Here is an 18,885-nt window from a genome sequence, read left to right as displayed (position 1 = left end):
TTTTACTGAAAAGTAAAATGTATTTATTGTACAAATATGACAACTTAGCATCCTGATCTCGACAAGTGTCTGGTGGCTCTCTCGTACCTAACATAACAACGTAAAAGACAAAGAGAGAGATAATGCTGAATGGGCTAGTGAGAGAACAGAGCAGCGTGCTGTGAGAATTACATTTCATATGTTGGTGCGAGCTTGAATTGGTGCTTGCTGCGAAGATACAGTTAGTTGTGAACGAATCGTCGGCGTGTGTAAACGTGTCCGTAGTGTAACAGCGCGATTTTGAATTCCCAACGAGGAGCAACGAAATCGAAAATCGTATTCGTTTGTCGTATTGAAGAACGGACGTCTTTATTTGAAATACTTGGCCTGCTATATAGCTGCCAATAAAATAAAACGCGAGTGCAATTTGTAACGGTCAATCGCTGTAAGCGAATGCAAATGAATTGAGAATCGACGGGTCACATTAATAAAGCAATCAATTCATAATAAAAATACAAATCGAAAAGCAATTCAAAACATACACACACACATACTCAATAAGCAATCAAAGCGTAATTGAAGGAATTGAATTATCAGAATCTTTGACAACAAATGCAGACAGACCTAAGCACACTTATACACATGTATATTGCTTTATTGCGATTATTATGTCATGAAGAATCGCAACACGCGAAATCGAAATCTTTGAGAAAGAAGGAGAAGCAAATTGCAATTTAACAGAGTTGTTTTATTTTAGTTGAAACAAAGCGCAGCAACAACAATCGCGAGCAAGGCTAGACACGCGTATTTTTTGCACACTTTTTACAGAGCGAGCAACAACAGCAACAACAGCAAAACCTCACTGCGTGTTTTGTTTGTGCGAGTGTGTGTGTGAAAACAGCCTAACCGGCAAGTGCAATACGTTAGTGTGTGTGTGTGTGCCGCTCTCTCGCTCTCTCGCGCTCTACCGCTGCCGCCGTCTCTGCTGCAGTCGCAGTCGCAATCGTTGCTTTTGCATTTACCTTTACCTTAGTCGCTCTGCCTATTGAGCTGAGTGCGTCTGTGTGTGTGGGTCTCAGTCAGTGTCAGTGTATTAGTGTCGAACAGCTGTTTAGTGCAACATGCAGCGAAGCTGCCTAAAATCAACATAGTGGCCTTACAAACACACGCACGCACGCACACACATACCCACGTTTAACATATCGCGTTGCTAAACAAAGCAAAAAAGAAAAAAAAACCAAAACCAAAAAAAAGAGAACGTGCTACACTCAAAGATTGAAGTCCGGTTTGCAATTTCTGCATAAATTGAGCACAAGAATTTCACATCATCATCATCAGCATCATGGCCGGCAGTCTGACAAAGTTGCTGCTCGTCGCATTTCTCTGCAGCTTGGCTGCGGCCAAACATTTGGGCGACGCTGGCGTCGGCGCGGCTGCCAATGACCACCACCTTCAACACAGCCAGCACCAATACCATCAACACCAGCATCAACACAGCGCCGCAACGCACCACCGTCGACGCCTGCAGCGCGACTCTCGCGCCAAGGATACTGCGCTACAGTGCGAAGCGGTCAAGGGTTACTTCGAATCGATCGACATCAGGTCGAGTGGAGTTTACAATGAAAAAGGTATTGTTGCATTCCATTTTATTATTTTATGAAGAGAATAAGTTAATGATACTATTAAGAAAATGTTAATAAATAAACAGATACATTTAGTGAATATGAGTTTTGCATTGATTCTAAAATCTTCAGCTATTAATATTTAAACTTATAACGTTTGGAAAAGTTTCAAGTTAAATCATTATAAAATATACATTTAATTAAAATCAAAGAGTCGAAGACTTTAACATACTTCTAATATAAGTTAGTCAGCTGAAGGCCTTCGCTGCCATTGCTTTATCAATAGCGTTAGTATTAATTTTAATTATAGCTAACCTTTAAATAAATAAATAAGTTAGTTAGCTCCATAAATTTAATAAAAAGTTAAATAAAAATACAAAATTATAGAACATTTTCATAATATATAATATATCATACAATGTAATCAATACAATGTGCAATTAAGTGAAAAGTGTTCTATTGACAAGGTATAACAATATTAGAATAGAGTTTCTAATGGAATTTTGAGCAGATGTTTTATTTTGAATTCTTTTATTTATAAAAAAATAAAACTAAACTTATAAAACATATAGAATATAAATTATTCTAATCATCTGAATTCGAAACTTTCATAAACTAGAAAAAATCTATCTACTTTTTAAGTTACTTATTAAAATAAAATAAATATAAATTCTATTTTTAAATGAATTTCTGCTTTTTAAGTTATATAAATTTAATTCCCTTTAATTTACGAACGTCTACTGTGTTATAATACTCATTCCTAAAGCCATTTCTTATTGCCTTGTTGACTTTTGTATTAATTCAATAAATTTGCAAAAATTCTTAGAAAAAATGATACAAAATATTTTGAATACATTAAACAGCAAATCGAAATAATATTGTGCATTGTCTCACCTGTGTGGTTAGTTTATTTAAAAATGACAAATACTCGCAAAGTGATTGATTCACATGGTTCTATTCTCCGTTTATGCAAATGAAAATAAATATTTACATTAGCAAATTAATTTACTGCATATTTTCGATTTAAACAAACTCAATCAAAAGGTAATCCCGCTGAGTGTGAAAAAAATAGTTAGGCACCGAGTGAGTGAGAGGGAGGGGAGAGAGAGAGAGAGAGATACATTGAATAATAGTGACTGTCAGATACATCTAGCGTCAGCAGCTGTTGGCATTAAGTAAATCACTTGCAGTCAAAGTAAAGTTTAGTTTCTTCTCGTAGTTAACGCTTACCTCCCCTGACACTTCCCTTTCGGTTGGGCATGTGTAGGTAATGTGAACTCTATGCAAATTCATTGAGCATTGACTGTTGGGCTGTCAGTCTGTCACTTCAAGCGTTCAACCGTTGCGAACCCCTCGGCAGTGGCAGCGGCAGCGGCAGCAGCGTGTGGCATGCGGCAAGTGGCGCGTCCGCAATTAGAAGCATATTGAGCAATGTTGTTCGTCGAAAAGTTCGTTTTTGGCCTGGAAAGTTTTTCCCAAGAGAGCGACTCGAGACGCAGCCCACGCTGCAGGTTCATTATAAGTATTTTGCTATCTGTGGACTGTATCTGGATGTCGGCATCATCATTTATTATTCTGGTTTCTGGGCATATCAAGTGGCACGCATCTAACTGTGTGAAGGCTATGGGCAGCAAAAGCAACAGCAGCACCAACACACAAATGTATCTACATATGAACGTAATATTTTTTTGTGTGGTTTTTTGTATATTTACATCTATAAGATACTCGAAATTGTGCTGGCATATTTTTTGTTTATGCATATTTCACACATGAATGTGGCTCGGCGCTAAGCCAAACAAAGAGATAACATCGAATGCGCAACGAAATGGCCAACACACAAAAACAGAAATAAAGCAAAAAAATACAAAAAATACATAAAGCAACAACAACCATAATGAATTGTATATATTTTCGAGAGAGAATATATCACCATAGTGGTGTGCGTCTATCTCGAGGAATGCGAGCCAAGAAAATAGACTTATGAAATACATGACGCGCGTCGTGCTGTGGTGCGTAATTGAGTGAAAAATAATTATTATTGATTAACCGACCTTGACTTGGTATTTACACGTTTACGCACAATTACAGCGCGGCATCGGCATCAGCTCCATGGATACAAAGATACTTAGATACTTAGTTATATGTGTGTACTTCGAGTACTTGTCTACCCATCTTTCTATCTCTATCTGTATCTGTAGCTGTGTTCTTTAGTTGTCTTTGTCTGCGCGCGGCATGATGTTGCAAGTTTGCCGTTGTCTGCAGTTGTGTGTGTGTTCTTACCTGGCGGCTGCCTGCTGAGCAGTTTTTCTCACACGCAGGTAGTTAACAAATAAACACACAAGTAAAAAGTGTATCTCTTAGATACACGCCCGCATCGCATTGCATAGTTGTATCTGTAGATGTAGTTGTAGTTGTAGTTGTAGATGTCGACTGACTTTTACCAAAAAGATTTATCCACATGAGCGCTTACTCAATGGAGCCGACTTCACAGACTTTGACTTCAAATAGTTGCTATTAGCGTTTGACTTTTGTGGAATCTTAATTCGAGTCGTGTAAATGTATCTGCAGCTTGCGCCAAATGGAGAGCACCTCCATCGACTACATATTCAGGCGTATCTATGTATCTACTAGTATGTATCTTCGCTCTTCCTGTTTGCCACATCAGACATTTTGCTCTTAATGGCCTGCTTAAGTGAATGCCGAACTTTACTTCTCTGGGCTCGCAGTCTGGTTTATTTACTGTTTACATAGTAGTTCAACTTGTACTCCTTCTGCATGTGTGTTATGTTGTTTCTTCTTTTTTTTTATTTATGTCTGTCTGTCTGTGTCTTCAACTATTTGTGTGTTACTTTTACGATTATGTACTGTTTGTGATGCTAATCTGATGTCTGTGTCATGCATACGATAAATGTTTTTCAGGTATTTACGAGTACAACTCGAGTATCTATCTATCTCTCTCTCTTTCTTTACTTGCTGTACTCGGTTTGTACACGTTTTGATCGTCTGCTGTTTGGTATGTAAACCCTGCCACGCACTTGGGCGCACCACATAAAATTCAATTTCATTTTAATTGCGTGCCCTATGCGACTGCTAATTGAGCTGTAGTTGCTGTACAGCAGCAGCAGCAATCCATAAGATACACATACTACGAGAGCATGTAAGCGGTTAAGAAAATAAAGCATAAGCTTTTTGGCTCACTCGTAAACACGGCCCATTAACAATAACACGTTACATGTTTAGAATCAGCTCAAAGTAATGCTTTAAAAACAAACAGGAAGTCGTATCTAATCATATCTGTATCTGTATCTGTATACGAGTATGTGTATCTCTATCTCTTTGCTTGTAACATGTCTTGTAAAGCGACGAACACGTTACTAAATATTTAAACAAATGGCAAAGCAACTGAAATTAGAGCAAAACTCGTACTTCGTGCATGCAACTTCATCATCTTCGTCATCATCATCATCATCATCACCATCATATGGGCGTGTGTAGATAACAGAGAAAAGTGCAAATAGAAAAGTCAAAACGTGGAGTGGAACTTTTCAACAGTTTTCATAAACTATGCAATGGGTTGAGCATGTTTGCGCCTGTCTCGCATGAGATAAACAACAACAAGAACTTTGGAGAATAAGACTAATTAAATAACTGCAAGGAATGATATACAAAAATTACAATTTTCATACTTTTCTATCTAATTAAGTTTAATTTATGCTTCAGGTATCCGGCTATTTGTTCAACATTCCTTTCCGCCTGCTGTTCGTTTTATTATTTCAATTTTTTATGCTAATTAACTATCCAAATTTCGATTCTAATTAAGGCTTAACTGCAGCATTCATTCTAAAGTCGCAATGAATCCATCAAAATCGATGCTGCCCAAAAATAAAGGCATTAAAATTAAGCAAATTCCCAAAGAGAGTTGCTTAACGAGTCTAAACTGTGTGCGTTTCATTAAACAAATAATCTGCAAAACTTGTTTTTGTTTTTCTACATTTTGTTCTCTTTGTTTTCATTGCATTTGCATTTGCTTTCAGTTCGTTTTGGATATATGTTTTTGGCAATGAGAGCCAAAACCAATTTGAATTTGAATCATTTATTTTTCTGGGCCAAAGATGTCACGTGTCTGGTTAATGGTTTTTTTTTCCCTAAAACTGTTCATTTAAGACATTTCCAATCTGCATTTAGCAAATATATATTTTCTTGTTGTAACTTTGACTTCATCCATCAATTACGAGGCGAGTTCAAGTTTTCACTTCAACCTAATGGCCGAGGCTCTTAATGTTTTCTCCTCGGTCTATTTCCAGCACATTTCTTTTCTGAGCCATGGGGCTATCGATTAAACCGTAAGCAAAGCATTTTTAATTGATTGAATGCTGAAAAGTAATTACAAGCGCCTTGTGTCCAGTTTTTGCCTAATGGATTGAAATGAGCGCAACTTTTGCTTGCTTCAGAAGTTTGCCCCGAGTAAATAATAAATAAGCTTATGAATCAAGATGTGAATACTTAATTGATTGATTGCGCGCCGAAGTCAAGGACTAGTAAAAATACGGAAAATTCCTTTTAATAATTTACTATGAAAGCATCTTCTATGACTTTGTGCTTTACTACACAATCTGCTCTTTGTAGTAGAGTCATTGAGTTTCATTCGCCCATTTTCTATTTTATTTTATACCCTTTTATTTTTTTTTGGATTTTATATTTGCGCTAATTAGTTTCAATTAAAATTAACGACGCCTGTGCGTTCGTCCATCGATTTCACACGCACTTAAAAACTGCTCAACAACTGCGACTAGCTAAAAAACAACAACAACAACAACTGTGGAGAAGAATGAGGAAATCTTCAGTTTTGTATACTTTCTTAATGTTTGCTTTAATTTGATGTTATGTTGTGTTGTTTTTTTTTGTTGTTGTTCGTCTATTGGTTCGTTGTGTTTTGTTTTACACTTTTGACCTCGATACACAAAAAGCAATTCGACTTGGAAACTGTTTTGGAATTGTGTTGGGTTCTGCTTAGTGTCTGTTTCTTTCGATTCAATTCAATTCGATTCGATGATGTCATTGATGTGATTGGCGATTTGCTTGGCGCATAAACAAAGCGTAGGATATTTAAATTCATTCAATTATATGCACATACAGCGTGTTCTATGTATAAAGTCACAATTCATTCATTCATTTGTACGTTTTGGCAAAAATTTCTTAGAATTTTATGAGCGTACCTTCTTCTCTGACATTTTTATGATCATACGCTACCCAACAGCAACATTCATGCTTTTCATTCATGACTTTAGGACGCACTCACGTGGGCCTGAACCTGTTTTTGTCCCTCTTCGAGGTCGTCAACACATCTGTCATAGAGTTTAGGCGTAATTATGACCAGCTTTTGAGGGGGAAACAATTAAACATAAAATAATAAACAACCAAAAGGAAGTTGTCAACTTGCCATGACTCGATGCTAACACAGAGATAAGCAGTGCAATGATAAGACTGGATTACTCGAAAGATAAAGTGTAGTGTGCACTTTATTGACATCGATGGCGTATACGTAATTAAATATTTAGTACCAGATGCAGTCGAACATAAAACGTGTGAAATGTGCAAGGCAGCAGCCCAGACGACGGCATTGACAGGTAGTAGATACATTTGTATCTCACGCTTGTACCTGCACTGAAGAGTTCTCTGCTCTTCTCTATTCTATATGTGTGTGTTCTATAGCTATTTTTAAACATTTTTACAAGTAAATTTATCACACAAACAAATGCGAGAACTTGCAGACAGCGATTGAGTTGCAGTGTGTGTTTGGTTTGAGCCTGCATGTGATACAATTTTCCACTCCATTTTGGCCGATTCGCTTTGGTCAACTCTACGCTGGCTTATGTAACGCCACCAGCGTCTCCTCCTCTCTCCTCTTCTCTCTCTCATTATGATGATGCAGCGGCAGCAGCAGCCACCGGCAACTTTTGTCGACTTATTCTTGTATATTGTGTCCGTCTCTCTCTCTTGGTCTCTTGTCCAACTCGGTCTGTCTGTCTGACTGACTGGCTCATTGTTTGTTCATGCCTTTTGTGCCGCGTAATCGTCGTTTTCCAATGAACCCAGGTATGAGAGGGCATGAGAGATACATGAGCGTCGCCGTTGCCGTCGCCGGATTCTTTCTTTTGGCTTCAGTTTTTGGGTTGGTTCTCTTCGCTTTTTTAACGTTCTGTGTTCACTTTTTTTTGTGTGTTGTGTTGTGTTTGATTCATGGATGGCATGAAAAATACTTATGTTCACGGGAAAAGAAAAGGTTAATGCCTACTGAAGTGTGCACAGCATCGAGAAATCAAAACAAGTCGGCAAAACTCGTATATCTACAAGAAACACAAACACACACACACTCGAAGACACAAATTCTTCTGGCGCATTTGTTAGCATTTCCGCTCTCTGATCTGTGTGTGTTAGTTATGACCTGGGCAAAGATTACAGAGCACATTAGCATTATGAAGAGCATTGTGCAACGCCAGCATTAGAGGTGCTTAGTCCAGTCTGCTGTTATCGCCACGAGATACTTTCTGGCCCGTTGCCTCAGGTATATGTGTTTGTAGCTACTTTCGAACTATCTGCAACATGGAGCGTTATCAGCCATAGACTTGTTATAAGTGTGTTTATCTAATTACTTTTGCTGCACCTACTAGAGCAATAAGTGCTTTGTACATTTCTTTGAAACTTCTCTGACGCTGCTATTTGCGCGGTTCCTACTTTTTCACTTTTGTTATCAGACAGTGAGGCGTTTGTTCTGCTCGAGGTGCAAAAGCAAAGAGAAAAAATGCGACTTTTGCCGCGCACCGCGCATAAATCAATTATTTGCACCTAGGGCTCATAAATCAACTTATGACGAGCGAGACACAACGAGAACACAACAATCCCAAAGACAAACACATTGAATTGGTCAGCAGAAAACATGAGACCAACCAGAAGAGGCGGAAGGGGGAGGCAAGAGGGAGCTAAGAAGCGGAAAGCCAAGCAAATTGTGGTATTGCTTTATAAATGGCATGAAAAGCCAGGGCTAATGCGATGCGGTGGCGGTGGCGGTGATGGTGGCGGTGATGGTGGCGGTGGCTTCGGCGTTGGCGGCATCTTGTTACCACAACACGACAAACAATAACAAATATTTGAATGATTTTTGCTCTTTTTTTTTTGTTGTTGTGTGTGAAATAAAACACATTCAATTTTTTCGCCTCTCTCAACTTTTACAGCCTCCCCATATTGAAGCTTCTCTTCTTTAAAGCGTAGACTTGACTTTTTTATTATTTGTTTGGTCGATTCTGTGGTTTCTGTTTTATTTTTTTGTTGTACATTTATACGGTTTATTGACTTTGGGTTTCTTTTTCGCACACTAAGCGCAAATCTAAACATTAAATGAAGTAAGTGCAAACAAAAACAAAATCTCTTCACAAAATACTCGTACTTTTTTTTTTTGTTGGTGCTTCGTTCACATGCGAGAACTGAACGCCATCAAAGACACACACACAAGATTTTTAAGCTGAAAATAGATAGGTTGAGCACAGGGCAGATCAGAGCAGCTTAGGAAACAAGTTAAAGAAGTGTTCTAAGCTGCTAAAAATCGAAAAACTTGGCAAATTCTTTTTCTTTTCTCTTTTTGGTAAATAAAATTTAATGCCAGTAAATTGGTATATGAATGTTTTATCTAAGGAAAGTAGCTAGCAAACACACATTTTTAATCAGTTTTTCAAGAAAATTGCTATTAACCAAAAATTATTTGAAAGAAAACATTTTTATGTAAATAAAATAAATATATATAAATATGTATCTAAGGCATGAAATAAAAATAATAAAATTGCTATTACTCATTAAAGAATTTGTTTTCTTATTAAATTACTTTTAAATTAAATAAATTAATAAGTTAGAAAAGTATCTAAATTTAAATTACTTTTTAAATAAATCGCTATTAGTAAATTAAAATAAAATACATAAGAAAACAGAAATTAAATTATGTCTATAATCATGTTTTATCGAAAAAAAATATATTTTTATTTTATTAAATTCATTTTTCATAATATATTTTAAATAGTAAGAAAAGTATCTATATTTAGAATCCTTCTTTTTCATACTATTGAATAATGGTTTAAACCAAATTCTTCTTTTTATCGATGTCAATAAATATTTCAAATTAAAGCCATAATCATTTTTAAAATAATGTTAAAATGTTAGTGGGAAAGCTAACAATAGAAAAATATCTATGAATAATAAATATTTGATTAACTTGAATCAATTTCTATGAATTCCTCAAAGAATTTTCTTTATCTCCTCATTGATTAAGCAGTACAATCGCCACAATTGAATAACATATAGTAATAATCATATTCACAAATAAATTTAGCTGTCATATCTTGCTGACAGTAGTTTCAGCCCTAAGCCTGCTCAAAATATATGTAAAATAAGTACAAAGTATACAAGATAATTATCGCATAAGCGCAGCTGTCTGTATGTCGGTGCTTCCCCCTTATTTTCGACCACCTCTGTCTGCATAATTTCTTAATATACTCCTCACTAATATGTATTTGTTTGCTATCTGTTCTGTTCGTTGCAGGTGCGTCGTCATTCTCATACTTGTATTCAGAGCAATTTTCGTATTCGTTATCGCCAAAAGCAGAGAAAAAAAGACAGAAAAAACGTAAAAACAAATAACACGAACAGCAAACGAATAACGAATAATTATCTCCGACTATCTGTCTATCGGAGGTGCTCGCTTTCTGCTGCCTTGGCTTGGCTTGGCTTGACTTGCTTGGTGGTGGTGAGTTAACGCCCCAGCTAGACAGCTTGGCGTTTTTTTTTTTTGGGCTGACTTTTGGTCTCAGTTCCAAAATTATAATATCGCATAATATAATGTGTAAATAATGGCAGTGTTTGCTCTATAACTACGTGTTTGTATTTGTATATATGCCTGTGTTTGTATCTGTGTGTATGTGTGTGGGAGCAAGCTATCCGAAAGACCATCAATCATTTAACAACAATTGTGAGGCGCTCAACGCCAACACCAACTAAAGTATAGAGACCAAAAAAAGAACAAACCTACCCCACGCCAAAATACTCAAAATACAAAAAAAGAAAACAATGCAAAAGGCGCGGGAGCGTCAGATATATTACCAAATATGAATATAAAAGCGTGTTAAATAAAAAAAGTTGGAACAAACTTTGCTTTCGTCGAATTTTCGATACGCTATGAAACGTGTGAAGTTTTGGGGGAAGGAAATAAACTTTTATGGTGAACTAAAAAGTTCTTAATGTGATTTTGCTATTTGTGATATTCAGAAATTTCCTAAAGTGACTGCTGAATCTCTTAATAATTATTATTCAAAACATTTTATTTCTGAAATTTGAATATTTCAAAAGTAATATTCTAAGTTTGAAATTTATTCCTGTGATGTTTGAAAATGTTCTGTATTTATTTCGTTATTCGCTGAGTAATTGAATCTACACCAACTCATATTTAATTTTTTTTTGAAACATTTTGATTAAAAAATATTAAAATGAACTTATCCCAAGTGAATGTAAATTAAAAATTAGCAACATAAAGTAAAAATCAATTTTATAATGAAAGAAACTGAATACTAAATTAAACTAAATAAAATATACTACTTTTTTAAACAGTTTTTTAAAAGTTTAGTTTTTAAATAAAGCAAACAAGTTTAGTTTACTAAATTTTAATAAATAAATTGTAAAGATCAATTTTACAAAAAAAATCAACTCCATATTAAAATAAAGTAAATAAAACATACTATATTTAAAAAAAAAAAAAGTTTAGTCCTAAAATATACTATATTTTCAAGCCAAAAAGATTAGTATTAAAATATACTAAAAACTTCTACAAACTCCTATTTCATTTCTAAATATTTTAAATGTCATTCTAAACATTAAAATAGCAGTTAAAATACCAAGCAGCTCTCTTTTTCAGGGTATAGAATTATAAGCACAGTGGCACTTTGCCCTCCACTAAGTAGAACAGTAGGAAAATTTTAATAATTTTGTCAACGGCGTAGGGGGAATTCTATGGCTGTGTGTGTGTATGTGTGTGTCTGTGGGAATGCTTATATTTGGGTGATTGTGAGTGTGGAAGTTGACTCCAACAGCCATTCACTTTTCATTATTAATATTTTGTGTGTTTAAATTATGCTAATCCGTTGAAATATGATTATGCCAAATGACAACAGCTTGAAAAATGAAAAACTTCGTGAGCAGCAGCAGCAGAAGGAGAGGCAACTTTGAGGGCGTGGCCAACGTCGCTGTCTCTGTCTCTGTCACCGCCTCTGTCTGAGGCTTGCAGGTGCGCCCAAAGGAACTCTGCATAATTTGATTACCTTTCGCAGCTAATTTCGCCGACGACTTTCGTATTAATGCGCAGCTATATAATTAAATAAATGAAAATACATTTTCTAACCCCCCTTTACGAAGGGAAATAATATCAAACCATTTGGCAAGCTGCCGGAAATAAAACTTCGAGTCGCAGTCGCAGTCACAGTCAAAGCGCAACTTTTTCAATTAAAGCGCAAGGGCAAAGCAAATACGCGAAGCGACCTTCAAAAAATTTCCCGAAAATGGAATTGCAGTCGAAAAAGTAATTTAATTAGCTTTAGTCTTAACCCAGAAAAGGAATCACAGCTCCCCCTTAAAAAATTTGCCACTCCAAATGTTGCGCCATAATAATTTCACTCAAATGAGAAAATAAGCTGCACAGACTGTGCAACAAAAGAAGGGACAAAAAGATGAGAAGAAAGGGGGAGAAAAAAAGAGTTACCCTGGCGACGTTCTGTTCCTTGGGTCGCGTGTTTGCGTTGGGTGAAAGTTTTTCCTGGCACCGCCAGTCGCCAAACTTTGAGGCGTCAACAAAAAGCGAAACTAGCCATGAATAAAAAAATTGTAGCAAAGCAAAGCCAAGTTCCAGCTAAAAGCTATGCAAATTGCTTCGAAGTTGACCAAGCTCAAAAAAAAAAAAATGCAACGAGAACTTGCAAATATTGAGCTAGCATTAAGGCGCCAGCAGACGAGAAACTGTTTGCATTAAAAGTGTGCTTTATCCAGCTCTCACTTCAGTAGGCACTGAGTTATACAGAACACACAAATACTCTATTCTCACAGGCCACACTCTTTACTCTTTACTCTTTCACACCCCTGCAGTTAATTTGATCTTTTTCAACCTTTTTGTTCAAAATTTCCTCCCCTCATGTCTCGCTGTCTTTTCCCCACCGTCTTGCGGCAGCAATCTTTGTGCCGCTTGCAGTTCAGTCGCCATCTTGCCACAGTCGAAAGCCGTCTCTCAAGTCTGCCCCAAATTCGTTCGCCGCTCAATCACCATCGTCGCCTGCCACCCGATGAGCGGCAGCAGCCAGCACGTCGCCAGCCGTGTCCTCGACGTGGACGCGGCTTTAGACGTGATATACCTAGAGTGCTGGAGATCAGGGAAGTGTTGGAACCGCGTCCCATTGCGCCGCCGCGTGAAAGTTGCGTGGCCAGCGAGCCGCCAAAGAATCCCAAGCTGCCTGCCAAGGTGGCCAAAGGAGGTGCCTCAAATAGAGGAGGTGCAGGACAAGGTGCAAGCAACTCTGCAGGAAGCGGCGGCAACTTGGCTAAACCCATTCCAGTCACTCTCATGGCAGGCGATGGCATTGGCCCAGAGATCTCGCTGGCGGTGCTCGAGGTGCTGAAAGCAGTCAAGGCGCCGTTGATCTTCGAACCCGTCGATGTGACGCCAGTGGTCAATAGCAAAGGTATTCAAACGGTGCCTCAAGCTGTGATTGACAGCATGAAGCGTACCAAACTGGGTCTTAAGGGACCTTTAATGACTCCCGTGGGCACAGGATTTCGATCCTTGAATCTCATACTGCGTGTGCTCTTCAATCTCTATGCGAATGTGCGTCCTTGTCGCTCCCTGGCGGGTGTGGAAACAGTTTATGGTCAGGTCGATGTGATCACCATACGTGAGAACACCGAGGGAGAATATTCGGGCATTGAGCATCAGTTGATCAATGGCGTCGTCCAAAGCATCAAGTTGATCACACGCGCTGCTTCGGTGCGAGTTGCTGAATATTGCTTTCAATATGCTTTGGCTATGAAGCGGAAGAAGATCACCGCAGTGCACAAGCGTTCCAGTATGCGAATGTCCGATGGTTTGTTCATCAATTGTGTGCGTGAAGTGGCCAAAAAGTATGAGGAGCAAATCAAGCAAGCTGGCATCGAGTACGAAGAGCAGGCGATCAGTGAAGTTTGCCTCAAAATCGTGGCGAATCCCCTGCAATATGATGTGCTCGTTATGCCCAATCTATATGGCGATATATTGTCGGATACGTGTGCGGGTTTGATTGGAGGTTTGGGCTTAACGCCTTCGGGGAATATTGGCATCAATGGCGCCATCTTCGAAGCGGTTCATGGCACTGCGCCCGATATTGCTGGCAAGGATTTGGCGAATCCCACAGCTCTACTGCTCTCTGCTGCCATGCTGCTGCGCTACGTCAATCTGGGTTCTTATGCGGACAAAATTGAAACGGCTGTGGTCAAGACCATTAAGGTGGACAACATACGCACCAAAGATTTGGGCGGGAAAGCTAAATGTTCCGAGTACACAAAAGCTCTCATCAAGAATCTTGGCTAAGATCATTCGATGATACTTCTCTATATTTCTACTCTTGCAATCTTTTTATAGGCGAACCTTTGGTGTAGAAATTGTTTCCAAATTCACCATGTTTGAAGTACTTTAATAAAATTTAAAAATTGTAGGAAAAGTATGGACGAAAAGTGGAAAATTATGAGTATTGTTTATGGCCCATGTTAGATAAACCGAGGTTTTTGCCACTTGCAATCTCTTTTATAAGCGATCTAAAGTGTAGAAATGATTGTTGACGCACATTTCTAAATTTGCAATGTTTAGAAAATTAATGCCTATAGGAAAAGTTTGGCAATAAAAATGGAAATCATTGAAGACCATGATTGATCATTTATTAATAGGTTTATGTTGCTAGGTAAACAAATTTTTGAGTGTCTCATAAGACTCTCGTATGAACATTAAAAGTTTCCATACATTTAAGAAAAAATTTAAATTGTTTACAAATCGTTGCATTAATTTCTATGGAACGTTTTCTTATATTTATTACTGTAGAAAAATATTCTAGAATTGACCAATTGATAAATATATTTTAGCAAATTTAATAATTTCATATATACACCCACTAAAAAGAACGAAAATTATAAAGAATATGATTTGCTTACAATTATTATTTGACTATAAATTACAAATTTAAATTCTCTCTTCAAATGATCATCGGCCAAAAGTACTGCCGAAACAGATTACCAAATTCTATTACAAAATAAGTCAGCTTGTTGAAAGTTTATCATAAGTCAAAACCCCATGAGAATTCCACTCTAATCTGTTGGTTAAATCCCATTCAGCTTAGTTGCCAAACTAAAGCAGTCTTTAACAATGTTGCTGCAACCACTCGCTGCTGCTGTTGCTGATGGTGCTGAAGGTCTTTGGCCAATCTAATCACACTCATTTGTGAGTTTGCAAATGAAATATGCAGCAGATGCGAACGAGAAAGCGCACCACGAAACATCAGAACATCAAAACAGCAAAGCAGCAACAAAACAACCGAGAAGCGAAACATCAGAGAAAAACCGACCGACCGAGCGACCGACAGTTGGGAAAGGCAAAGAGTGACCAAGAGTTAGGGGACCCTAATCCAGACCCAGTTCACTCAGGGAGACAGAGACGGAGACGGAGACGGAGCCAACGAGCCAGCCAGCCAGTCTAACCAGTGCCAAAGTCAAAGTCAGACCGAGAGTCAGAGTCAGTCAGTCTCTGCGGGCCCGAAAGCGAGAGCCAAATGCAAGTCATCAACCGCACTGGGTTTGACTCCGCTCTCCCCCCTTTCTGTCTTCCCCTCTCTCTCTCACTCTGATCTAGGGTCGACTTACGTTGCATTTTTACATGCATGTTTGGACCACTTCCACTTGAAACTCTGCATTGAACCGAGAGCTGCGTTTGCCGTTTGCGTTTGCGTTTAAAAGCACCGACCAAAACTCTAAACAAACTACTAGAAGGGAGTGCAGAGAGTGAGGGCAGAGAGGGGAGACGGGGTTCAGCGGAGCGTGCAGTGGAAACGAGCGGGGAACGAGCAGGAAGAAAATGCCACAGAGCCAACCAAAGAGCCATATAAAGAATTAAAAAGAAAAGAGGAAAAAAATATTTAATTTTGTGTGTAAGCAGGCGAGTCTTTGGCTGTGTGAGTGTGTATGTGTGTGTGTGAGAGAGTGTAGATTGTGTGTGCATTTCAAAGAATTTTTATAAACAACAACAGGACAACAACAACAACAACGACGACGACGACCAAGAACCAAGAGAGCCAAAAGATAAACTTCGTTTTGTGTATGTGAAACAAAAGTCAAGAATTTTTTTTCGTTCTTCTTTCTTTTTGTTGTATTTTTGTAGCCACAAGGCGTTTTGTTGTAACCGGTTTTCGGTTTCGTTGCAAGCAGCCTCCAATATGTATTGAAGCTGACACCAAGCAGCAACTCGGCACCGGTTGCTCAGCATCGATAAGTCTGCTGATCTAACTATAGAGAGAAGAATGGGAGGGGAAGGTAAGGTGAGGCAAGTGTTGCAAGTGTATCTGGAGCGGCCTCGATGCGGCCTAGTTGTCTTCATTTCTTCATTCATAAACACAGACACTGAGGCAGCTTAAGCAGGAATTGCTACTGCGGCTGCCGCTGCTGCTGCTGTGGCAAGTTGCAAGTTGCAATTGCATGCTTCAAGAATCGGGTGCAATGGAAACCCAACTTTGAATTGCTGCGAAATGAGTCTCATTTCAATTGGCCAACACGCAAAGGCCAAAGCCGAGTCGAGTGTGTGTGTGTGTTCCCGAGAATTGTTGCAACACACACGGTGTGGCAGAGGCAGAAACAAACGGCAGGGGCACGCGGAGAGGCGCCACTTTACAGTGGGAAATAGACAAAAGGCGGCGCCATAATTGTCATGCCGTGCCTGAGGCCATGACCGCTCATTAGAATGCTAATTTGTTAATGCAATTCCAATGATGACGATAGCGTGTCAAAGCTGAACAAGAGCGGGCTCTAAATTTCCCAACTCCCTTCTTCTCTCTCTCTCTCTTCATCACTTGTTGGTAAGCTGCGCGCATTTGTGCCTCGTTTAATTGTTTCATCTGAATTTTCGCTGGTTCTGCGGAAATTTTGGGGGAAAACATACCAGGGGGGAAAAATGCTGCTGTGAAATACGAAATTAACAGCCGTTTGTTGTTAAGGCCAAAATACGCGGAACTGCGCGATGATCGCATTAGCAAAGCGTTTTATACGCTTGCCAAATGATGAAAACTCAAATTTTTTTTGAATAAAAACTAAATTTTCGGAAGGTCATCGCGTAATTTTTACTAAGAAAAATGTATACATTTATTTCTTTTGATATTTCAAATTACACGAATTAAAGTTTGCTGCCTTTAAATTAGTTGCAACTTTTTCTGTACTGCTCAATGATGAAAACTAAAGTCTAAAAAAAACCAATTAAGAAAGTTACCCATTTTTAATAAAACTATATTTGAAAAAGTAGATATGTTTTAAATATTTAATACCGCAAAATACAAAAATATACCGTAGACTTTATTTGGTATATCGATATAGTGCTATATTCAAAATATATAATAGAGTCAAAATACTGTTTTTGGCATATCGACATAGTAATGCATTGAAAATAAGCTAAGAAGCTAAGACCCGATTTTTACCATTAAATATAACTAAACCTTTAGCTTTTATGCCCTACTTTTGAATAGTAACTAAGTTCTAAAATGGAAGGGAAGGTCATCGCGCCATTTTTAATCCGAAAATATTACACATTTATTTCTTTTGATATTTGTGTTTAATCAAATTTGAAGGCAGCTACCTTTAAATGTAGCAAACAGCTTTTCCCTTTTGTGCTCAATCAATGACCATGTCTGTAGTTAACTTTTATGCATAGAGCGTGTATTGAAATGCCCTTGGAATTGACAGGCAGCACTCTAATTTCCCCGCCTCCCTTCGCTGCTACATAATAAATGAGCTACACGTATTTGCATCGCCACGATTTTACTCCTCATTCGCAGTTTTACAAGTGCCTGACAACCCTTTAAATCGCTTTTAACTGATTTTCCAAGGCCCTCGAAAAAATACTAAACCGAAAAAAAAAACTGCACAGACAGTCGAGACATTTTCACGCCCGTCTCTCGCATTGTGGGTCGAACACTTCCCTGCCACTTGCCCCCGTGTGTGCTTCTGCTCTTGTTCTCTCTCCCTCTCTCTCTCTCTTTCTCGCTCTTGACAAGGGTTAGAGAGCAGTTTTACAAAAGATTTACGACCGCTGTCAATAGTGCTTTGCATGACAAGCTGCCCCCCTTGCAACCGCAACACTCACAAACAGTGGCAAACAAAAAGCATTTTCGAATTTAAATCTATTTGTCACTTGCGAAAAGTTTGTCTGCTACCTTTGGCCGGGGCAACTTTTCACAATCAAAACACTCGTCCGGCCACTCGGCACTTGGCACGCACAAAAGTTCGCCCGTAAGCCAAGCCCGGAATACGGATACGGTCGAATAAAAAAGCCGGAACATACACTGAAATTTCTGTGCCTACAAAAACAGATGCAGAAAAACATGTAAAATAAATAAAACGAGTGACAGTTACAAATTTGTTGAAATAAAATGGGACAGAGTAGGCCAAAAAAAAATAAGAAAGAAAAACTAAAAAAAAAATAAAGGAAATCTCCATGCAAATAAGTTGTGAGGCGTGGCCACTTATTATTATCCCCAAACATTTGAAACAACATCCAAGTCTAATGCCATTACAATATCACAATCACAATCGCAATCGCCATAATGCTTGCCAACACTCTCTCTCTCTCTGAGGACAAAAGCTGTGGGGCAAATAGAAAATGATTTGCATTTATTTATTTGTGTTTTTTTTTCTCCTCCCCCTCTGAAATGTTTGTTTGCAATTGTTATTGTCGCACCGCCTGAAGAAGTCGCGTAGTTTCTCATACTTCTAAAGCTTCTTCTTTTGCCTGTCCTCTGCCTTCTCTTTTTCTCTTTCACTGTGTGTTACGACATTGCTTTGCCCTGATGATAAAAATAATCCCATTTATTGTTTAATGCTTAATAAATAAAGCAATTTTTATTTATTTGCAGCGTTTTGTTTCTGCTTCAGTTTCTTCTTTGGGGCCTTTTGTTTCTTCTCTTCTTTGTGGGAGTTTTTTTTG

At 38.2% G+C, this 18,885-nt stretch overlaps 2 protein-coding genes across 2 annotated transcripts in view; both read left to right on the top strand.

Annotated features, from left to right (window-relative positions):
• The first annotated feature begins 219 nt into the window (after positions 1-219).
• Positions 220-18,885, top strand: part of LOC132794397 (division abnormally delayed protein) — a 74,575-nt gene continuing 55,909 nt past the window's right edge. Inside the window, exon 1 of the mRNA XM_060804824.1 lies at positions 220-1,607. Within this exon, the coding sequence (XP_060660807.1) occupies positions 1,322-1,607 (286 nt within the window). The 5' untranslated portion in view covers positions 220-1,321. The remainder of the gene's footprint in view (positions 1,608-18,885) is intronic.
• On the top strand, positions 12,695-14,393 carry LOC132792313 (probable isocitrate dehydrogenase [NAD] subunit alpha, mitochondrial). Its single transcript, XM_060801615.1, has one exon. The coding sequence runs from the start codon at positions 12,820-12,822 to the stop codon at positions 14,242-14,244; it is 1,425 nt and encodes a 474-aa protein (XP_060657598.1). The 5' UTR covers positions 12,695-12,819; the 3' UTR covers positions 14,245-14,393.

Source organism: Drosophila nasuta, chromosome 3, assembly GCF_023558535.2.
Source record: "Drosophila nasuta strain 15112-1781.00 chromosome 3, ASM2355853v1, whole genome shotgun sequence".
Taxonomy (NCBI): Eukaryota; Metazoa; Arthropoda; class Insecta; order Diptera; family Drosophilidae; genus Drosophila; species Drosophila nasuta.
Note: the sequence above shows the minus strand (reverse complement) of the source record. Positions and strands in the feature narration are given on the sequence as shown.

What these genes read in the sequence shown, in the direction of transcription:
- LOC132792313 (XM_060801615.1), top strand. Translation starts at nt 12,820, where the DNA reads ATGTCTCGCTGTCTTTTCCCCACCGTCTTGCGGCAGCAATCTTTGTGC.